This window comes from Triticum dicoccoides, chromosome 1B (assembly GCF_002162155.2).
Source record: "Triticum dicoccoides isolate Atlit2015 ecotype Zavitan chromosome 1B, WEW_v2.0, whole genome shotgun sequence".
Lineage (NCBI taxonomy): Eukaryota > Viridiplantae > Streptophyta > Magnoliopsida > Poales > Poaceae > Triticum > Triticum dicoccoides.
The window spans coordinates 195,652,183-195,661,475 of NC_041381.1; the positions used below are offsets into that span (position 1 = coordinate 195,652,183).

General features: G+C 44.3%; 1 protein-coding gene across 1 annotated transcript; it reads right to left on the reverse strand.

Moving 5' to 3' along the window:
- Positions 1–6,223: 6,223 nt before the first annotated feature.
- Positions 6,224–8,996, reverse strand: LOC119327961 (thioredoxin H4-2). Its single transcript, XM_037601016.1, has 5 exons — positions 8,848–8,996; positions 8,301–8,359; positions 7,824–7,937; positions 7,072–7,194; positions 6,224–6,599 (listed from the first exon to the last, which is right to left on the reverse strand). Exons 2-5 carry the CDS (start codon positions 8,319–8,321, stop codon positions 6,462–6,464), a joined length of 396 nt encoding a protein of 131 aa, XP_037456913.1. The 5' UTR covers positions 8,322–8,359; positions 8,848–8,996; the 3' UTR covers positions 6,224–6,461.
- Between the last annotated feature and the right edge of the window lie 297 nt (positions 8,997–9,293).

Genomic DNA, 9,293 nt, shown 5'->3' on the forward strand with positions numbered 1-9,293 from the left:
CAAATCACTGCTTCCCTCTGTGAAGTGACTATCTATTTACTTTTATGTTGTGTCATCACCTTCTGAAATAAGCGCCAAAACCTGAGAGCACTGCTGTCATGCTGATGCATTCTATATAGCTAATGTTGGGTGCATCATGACTAGATCTTTTCTACCATGAATTACAATGTTTAGTCGCTGCTTGAACTTTGGGGGTGCTCTACATTTATGTTTTACGGTCTCAGAAAGGGCTAGCGAGCTACCACTATTGTCATATTGTATCATGGTTGTTTTAACAACATGTTGTTGTTTGAGATATCTTATTATTGCTTGCTAGTTGATTATGTCATTGATATGAGTTAATATAATTTTTAAGAGTTATTGTCGACATGGTTAGTTATAATCTTTGCTGAAAACATGGGTGTTGTTGAAGCTTATTTATGGAAACAAGAGCAAAAGAGTTTATAAAACTTTTTCTTTTTCACTTTCAGTTTATCAACTGAATTGCTTGAGGACAAGGAAAGGTTTAAGCTTGGGGGAGTTGATACATCTCCGTCGTATCTACTTTTCCTAACGCTTTTCCTCTTATTTTGAACTCTAGTTTGCATGATTTGAATGAAACTAACCCGGACTGATGTTTTTTTAGCAGAACTACCATGGTGTTGTTTTTGTGCAGAAATAAAAGTTCTTGGAATGGAACGAAACTTTGCGAGGATTTTTTATACAATAAAAGAGAATTTCTGGAGCCAAGAACCACCGGAGGGGGCTCCTGGGTGGGCACAACCCACCAGGGCGCGCCACCCCCTCCAGGCGCGACCAGGTGGGTTGTCCCCACCCGGTGGCCCCACAGACCCTGAAACTGACGCTATAAAATCACATATTTTCAGAAAAAATGAGGGAGAAAGAATTATCGTGTTTCACGAGACGGAGCCCCCGCCGTCTCCTGTTCTTCATCGGGAGGCCACATCTAGAGTCCGTTTGGGGCTCCGGAGAGGAGGGATCTTCAATCTTCGTCATCACCAAGCCTTCTCCATCGCCAATTCATGATGCTCCCCACCGGGAGTGAGTAATTCCTTCATAGGCTCGCTAGTCGGTGAGGAATTGGATGAGATTCATCATGTAATCGAGTTAGTTTTGTTAAGGCCTGATCTCTAATATACATTTTGTTCTGAGATTGATGTTGCTATGACTTCGCCATACTTAATGCTTGTCACTTTGGGCTCGGGTGCCATGATTTCAGATCTGAATCGTTTATGTTATCACCATTATATCCATGTTCTAGATCCGATCATGCAAGTTATAGTCACCTACTGCGAGTTATGATCCGGCAACCCCGGAGTGAGAATAGTTGGGACCACTCCCGGTGATGACCGTAGTTTGAGGAGTTCATGTATTCACCGTGCGCTAATGCTTTGTTCCGATACTCTGTTAAAAGAAGGCCTTAATATCCCTTAGTTTCCAATAGGACCCTGCTGCCACGGAAGGGTAGGACAAAAGATGTCATGCAAGTTCTTTCCATAAGCACGTATGACTATTTACAGAATACATGTCTACATTATACTCCCTACGTTCCAAAATACATGACCAACCTTGTACTAACTTTGTACTAAAGTTAATATAAAGTTGAGTCATCTATTTTGGAACGGGGGGAGTATCTATGAACTGGAGCTAGTGCCGCATCGCCCTACGTTATGACTTTCTCATGATGAATATCATCCAATGAATCACCGATCCAATGCCTACGAATTTACCTTATATTGTTCTTGCTAAGGTACTACTACTGCTACTGCTATCGTTACTGCTACAAAACCATTGCTATCACTGCTTACCGTTACTGTTGCTGCTACCATTACTATCCAAACTATCATATTACTGTGCTACTGATCACTTTGCTCCAGAAAATTAATCTCCAGGTGCGATTGAATTGACAACTCAGCTGCTAATATTTGCAAATGTTCTTTGGCTCCCCTTGTGTCGAATCTATAAATTTGGGTTGAATACTCTACCCTCAAAAATTGTTGCGATCCCATATACTTGTGGGTTATCACTAGGTCTCCAATTTCTAACAATATCGATGCAAAAACCAAATGAGAGTCGTGGTGAGTGGTCCAGAGGTTCAGCACCATCAAGCAGTTAGTCTCCACTATGACTTTTGCGGAGCCCTTGAGCTTTGCAAAAATCAATCCATCACGCATGGCTAGTGTCTCAACAATCATCGAATCAAATATCACCATCATGGGGCTTGCGCCACACACCAAGTAGGGTTGTTGGCGAGCGAGCAATAGCACTAGCACCATCCTTATTTTTGTCAATGCTAATTCAGTATCGGAGTCGGCTTTTATCCAGCCTTGTTTTGGAGGGTGTCACCCATAACACGACAGAACAAATCAAAGGGCAAGGTATATCAATATAGGCAGATCCGCCCCAATGTGCTGACAGAGTACACTGGACCAGGATGGTCTTCTTAATGTGTCCATTTATTCCATGAATCACATAACAGAAATAACCTTAGCTTCTTCATGTTCTGTGAAAGAACGTCTACCACATAAAATATCTTGTGACCATGGATCTAGATGAAGTCTCGGTAAAGAAAAATCAAACCAAACTTCAGCTTGGCAAGTGAGCAATGGATCAATAGTTTTCATTCATTGTTAGGCATACTTCGCATATGCTTAAAGGTTGTATTTGATGGTGTTTTAGAGTGCATCCATCCGAAAAAATCCTTCTAATCGCACGCCATCGAAACACACATATTGTAGGCGTTACCTTGAGCTTCCATAAGGATGGCCAGATATGCTTATCTGTCTGTGAGTTTTCAATCACCGTCCCTTCATCCGGAGCATGCAACTCTTTTTGATTCATCATAGCACATGATACGGAAAATCCCATGGACATCACCATGTCAAGTGCCCATCATCAAGAAAGACGCACAACATATACTCCATACATGTAAAGGTGAATCTTCTTCTTTACGTGTGTTTACTTGGCACTCTCAAAGATGGTATACTGCTTGACCCTCCTCCCTTGTGCATGTATAGGTAAGCGGTGCATCACATGTGTTGAGGAGGACTTCAAACACAAGAGTATGACTACACCGTCCAAGAGGGGAGCGTGAAAGCGATGACGGAAAAAGAGGGAGCAATGGAGGTAGGGGTGCAAATTTTGCACTCCCGGAAAGTCGGGTGAGCGCCTGCCCACTCCCCAACCTTCTGTTGCCACCAGACTATCTATTAGAGAGGGCTAGACCTAGGCGCCACCGAAGCATGCACTACCGGACTACCCGGTCCACCTTGACTAGACTATCCAATACCATTATCTATGTGCACTTTGGGAGGGGGTGACCCATGTATCCCCTCTCTCACCCCTCACTCATCCCTTCATTGGTGAAACTATATATACACCCCCCCCCCCCAGATCTAGGGTTAGCAAAGATTAGAGACAAGAGCGCTTTTTCCATCTACCCCCTAGTGGGATTCCTCCATTGGATATGGCTCCTCACAGAGAACAAGACCTCATGAGGGAGAAGACTCCGAGGAGTATCAAGGCCACCTATTGGTGAATATTCCTCTAGGAATATCAAGCCCTCATTGTCTTAGGACTTGCGGAAGAACCTATCGTGTTCCATATATCTCTCTTGGACGATTTGGATCAAGAATATGTCTATGTGCATATTTTGTTGCATCTATGTGTGTTGATTTGTGTGTTTCCCTTGTGTCTCCTCTCGATTTCCTCCGTGTTACTTCTCAATGCACGTCCAATTCGTGAAGATCAGGCAACCTATAAGTTTTTCCATACATCAGCATGATACACTTATTTTGTAGAGTAATCACCCGATTAGCCCAAACTTAGAAAACATCTCCAAGACTGGTACACAAAGGAATGTTGAGTATGGCATCTACATCTACTAGTAAGAATATGACACAAACAAGCTCAGTATGACATGTCCAGTTGGTCTCAGCAATCAACTCGATGACCCATTGGATTGGACAATTTTTTTTTTGAGAGTACGCCAACGGCGTACCATAATTTTATAGAAGAGAGAGTTAACATAATTACAAGAAACTTTAAAGGGATGCGAACATCCCCTCAAGTTAAAACCCACTCAACACCTAGCTATCCAAAGGGCTATTCCCTCACGAATCGTTGAAGGCCACCAACTCCAACACCTTCCCGTCGCCATCCCGCAATCTCTTCTAAGATGAAGCATCGAAGACCATATGTTGTTTTGACTTCGTTCGTCCGGTTGAACACACGTGCATTGCGTTGCTTCCAGAGTGCCCGAGCCATAATGATGGTAAGAGTATCGAAACCACGCGGGTCTCCGGAAAACCTTCCTCACACGCAGCCACCAATTGATAAACGTGTCATGCTGATTTGCCCTTTGCACGTCCAGGTTTAGCATGCCTAGGCAACATTCCCAAACCTCTCATGCGTACATGCACCATACCAAAATGTGGTCGACGTTATCTTCATCTTGCAAACATGTATAACAAGGGGAGGGCTGGTCTTGCAGACCGTGCCTCGCACGCCTGTCCGAAGTCCATACGCGATACTGGACGGCCAACTAGGTAAAAAGCTTGCACTTGAGGGGCGCCCAACTCCTCCAGATGCAAGTGGCGAATGGTGATCGAGTATGGCCCAGGCAGAGCCTCTAATAAGTCGAGCGAGCAGTGTAAGAGCCAGATGTATCACTAGGCCACAAGAAGATGTCTGTGCTCAGAGTGTCTCTATGAACTGTGTTGATGACATGGCTTAGTTTCATCAACTGCATGTGCGCCGTAAAGGTCAGATCTCCAGCCACATCTTGCGTAATTGGATTGGACAATTAGCCGATCATAGCATAGGAGACGTCCAAACAGTCCCCAGAGTGAATTTGCTGTTCCAGTCCGAGATTGTGGACCAGAACTTCCCGTCCTATAATTATTGTTCGTCATGTGAGGCAAGCAGTCTAAGGTGTTGCGTTTTTGCATAAAATCAGTTGCTCGGAAGTAACGACTATTCATTACTTTGTCGCAAAGAGACGTCGGTTGCGTCATGAATCTTTAGCCATGTTTCTTGGGTAAAGCTAAGGTTGAAAGTTTCTAATTCTCGAAAGCTTAAGCCATCATTACTTTTGGAGCTGTGAGTGTGTCCTAGGACAACAAATGAAGGGATCTTCTATCTAAAGAACTACTCCACTGATACTTAGCCACAACAGAAGTAATACTCTTACAAACCTTCTTAGAAAGTCGAAAGCAACTCGGGCCGAAAGCCGGAATAGCTTGGATCATGCAGTATATGATTTCAAGATTAAGGGAAATAGTAAATGCAAGGAATACGATACTAGGCGATGGAGAACTAGCCGGAAACAATGTACAACCACAACCAATAGGAACCCTCCACGCGCTATAATTACCTCCAACAAATTTGTGGGCAACCAAACATGATGCAAAAACATGACCCAAAGCGTACGTTAACCCAACGAGGTTGCACTTGACCACAAATGCAAGAGGCCCAATGTCGATGCAAGCATCCAAGCACACTCTTAATGGACGGACTCCCATGCTTGAAATGCAAGACCCGGACCAACGCTCGTTGCTTAACGTGGATGCTTTCTCGACAAAGGGGACCTACGACGCCCTTGCGGCACATTTGGGACGCTAGAGTGCCCAGCAGGGTCCGGGTGTTTGGTTGGCTGTTCTATCTAGACGGACTAAACACTCGGGCAAACCTCCACCGCGAGACCATCCTCGACTCCCCATCATGCCCCTGATGCCACGCTGCGCCGAAAAACAGGGCTCACCTGTTTTTCAGCTGTCCAGCCTCCGCTGCTATCCGTTACCGTTTTCATCACTACCGGAGTTGTGGTCCTCATCATGCCGACCGGGGCTGCCCACTTCTGTCTGGCCATTGGTTCTCCTTCTAGTCTTGTGGAAGGTTTGGGATGCTTGAAACGCGGCTACTTTTAGAGATGAACACCTCTCTCCCGCTGATTTAATCCGCTCTATAATCTCGGACCTCACTATATATAAGCAATGAACCAGTGACAAACCCGGTGTGATTGGAATCCCAGTGTTCACAAGATATCAACAATAAACTGAGATTGGAATACAAGATTTCCCTGCTCCAAAGATCGTAAGAACATTTCTCTGAAAACCCTACGAATCAAAGGGGTAGAAGCAATTGCATGGAGCCACGAGGCAGCCCTGAACACATATATGAGGAAGGTCTACGTTTTCTCAACACAGAAACAGAAGCCCAACCAGCAAAACAATCTCCCCAGCAGATGATACTCACAAAACTAGCATTTTACCAGCAGGGCCATCTTACAGTTTCACAGCATATGCATGTGTGTCGCAAAATTGTAAAACCATTGTCTAGACGGAAAGGACACGGAAACTGTACACCAGGAAACTATCATGCAACACATAAGACACACAAGCATGGCAGTACAGATATATAAACCATGACAAGCTGGCTCTGTTCTAATTCTGTAGCATGGTTCAACTGCCATCACCAAGAGCTTGTACTTTCTTCTCGAGCTCAGGTTTGTTGGCGCCGACGAGCTTGTCGATCTGCTGGCCGTTTTTGAGGAAGAAGAACGTCGGGGTTGCACGGATGTCCCATGTTGAGCTGAAATCCTGCAGATCATCATAAGGTGAATTACTAAGGTGGGTCAACACTGGAAGCATCAGAACAACCCGCTGTTAATCACAGAGTTATCAACCAAACATGTTATTCACGGAGCTATCAGGATGACAAAAACACTCCACCACACTCCATACAATTGACAGTAACAAATACTCCCTCTCTAACTTAATATAACACGTTTTTTTGACACTGTCATGGACTCTAAAAACGTCTTGTAAGTTACAAAGGGAGTATTTATCTGTTTGCATACTTCTTCGAAACAGGAAATGGCAAGATGAGAAGTTTTGGTACTGCATAATTTGAAGTTCGGCTGAAAGGTTTGTGAGTTAACAAAGCAGCGGTAAATATTCAGGGTTTTAACAGTAATGGTTATAGAAACTGACTTAGATGTTCAACTGGACTTTTTAGGGTCATGTAACCTGTACTGAATAAATAATTCAAACAAATGGAAGATGGAATTACCATTAGGTCATCAACATCAATTGTCAAGAACATGAGTTGAGGATAAGTCTTGGACATCTCGGCATAAACAGGTGCAATGACACGGCATGGCCCACACCACGAAGCACTGAAGTTTGCTACAACCTACAAAAGAAATCGACGAGTACATCAGATGCAACTCCAGAAACTGCATCAAGAATTGTTAGTTGTTCACATATCTTGCTACTGGACTTCTCAGCCAAAAATAAAATGGTCAACATAAACACTGGGCTTACAGCGTATGGTTTTCATGTTCTATCATAAAAACAACAACTACCCGTGTATATTCCAGGATTTCAGTGGAAGAACAGTTACAGGGAAACTCCCTCTGCTAAGGAAAACATCCCCTGAACAGAATTTCTTTTGTGAGAAATAGTTTAGTTAACCTGTCCATGATTTCAAGTGCACAACTAAGAAAATAAACAAGCTCATAACCACCTTCATGTGTACACTTTCTGCTTGGGCAGATGGTTATACTATCTGCTTAGGTCTCTCGTAGAAATTTCTGTTTCATTTCCACATTCTCATCAATGTGTTCTCTTGCAGGAACGGACTTATTTTACAGGCTAACAAGGGGCGTGGTGGAATTAGTGTGTGGAGACAGACTTCTTAGACCTATTCTCATTTCATATATGATGTAACTGATAGACATAAACACCAAGTAGTTTATACCAAACACTATAAGAAGCAAAGGATATCTGTAATCCACTGTAACAAATTGCTAGTTTGCTTACAATTTTCCCATCCTTGTTTGCTTCTTCAATCTTCTGGTCCCAGTCCTCTTTGGTTGTTATGACATGCACATTTCCACCTTTGAAATCAAGCTTTTCTTCCACAATGCTACGACCCTGACCAAAAGAGGACAGAAGGATTACATAAAAATTACTTGGGAGTTCAAGAACAAAACACATATACGGTAAGGCTGGTCACAATGGGGAGGAACTTAGGAGTAACATCACACACTCCAATACAACTTTGCTTATGTGGCACATATTTAATGAAGAGAGAGGTGCTTGTGGTAACTAGCTAAGTTACCGGAACATCACACACTCCAAGAAACAATGAGTCTATAACCTAATAAATACATCGTTGCATGACACTACATAGATGTTCCTACCCACTATGGAGATAGTAACATAGTCTAGGGAAGTGTGTAAGTTACTAGCTTATGTTCTTGCCCATTGTGACCAGCCTAACAGACACGGACTCACCTTGCCCACACAGCCCCCCATCGTGAACTTCAGTGAAAGGCCCCCTGGTTCCTGAAGGCCTAAACAATAGTAAACATGGTCTATCAGAAGGAAACTGTGTTTATAAATTGTGACACTAAAAACAATATGGAGACGTTGCACGAACAATAATTTCAGCAAGGTATTTACTCCATAATGGACATAGCAGTATAAGGAGAGTATTTTTCTCCCAGCTGGATGCGAGGAACTACCGCTACGTCGCTTTGCAGTTGTAATGAGCTACGCTGGCCGTGTGCGCATCTCCGGATGCAGAGGCCGGAATTCTTCCATAATCTAAAAAAGAACCGGGCAAGAACCTGAACCTGATTTAAACTTAAAAAAAGCATAATAACCTAGGAGCTGGGGGGAAAGAAAGCATCCCCACACAGGCACCCGCACACAAAAATCCAGTTGTCTCCGCTCCCTTGCGGATCAAGAATCCATGAAGAAGAATATCGCAGGCATACAATTCGCGGCCAAGAACTGCATCGGACAAATCGAAGCCGACCAGATCAGCGAGAGGATTTACCTGGGATCGGAAGCGGGGATTTTGGCGCCAAGGAGCCCAGAAGCCGCGGGGCGAGGGGGCGAGGTGAGGTCGGAGGAGACGGAGAAGATAAGCCTGGCGGATCTCCTGGCGGGCAATTAAGAGGTTCTTTAACTGGGTTGGATTGATTGATTAACGTAACGAAAATACTAACGCCCACACGTGTGGGCGTTACCCAACTCGCCCACACGTCCGGATCGCCATTCACTGTCTTTTGCACGAATCTTGACACAGAAAGGTGGATTTGGTGTGCCACGTAGGACGGGGCTGGTGTGTGGGCGTTGGAGATTTTGCCCACACGCCCGCACCACGCTGTTTGCCAGCTGCGTTGTATGGGCGAACTGCTTTTCGCCCACACAGCCACCACCTAGGTCATGCGCGTGTGGGCGAACTGCTTTTCGCCCACACGACACTCCTACCTTGTGGAT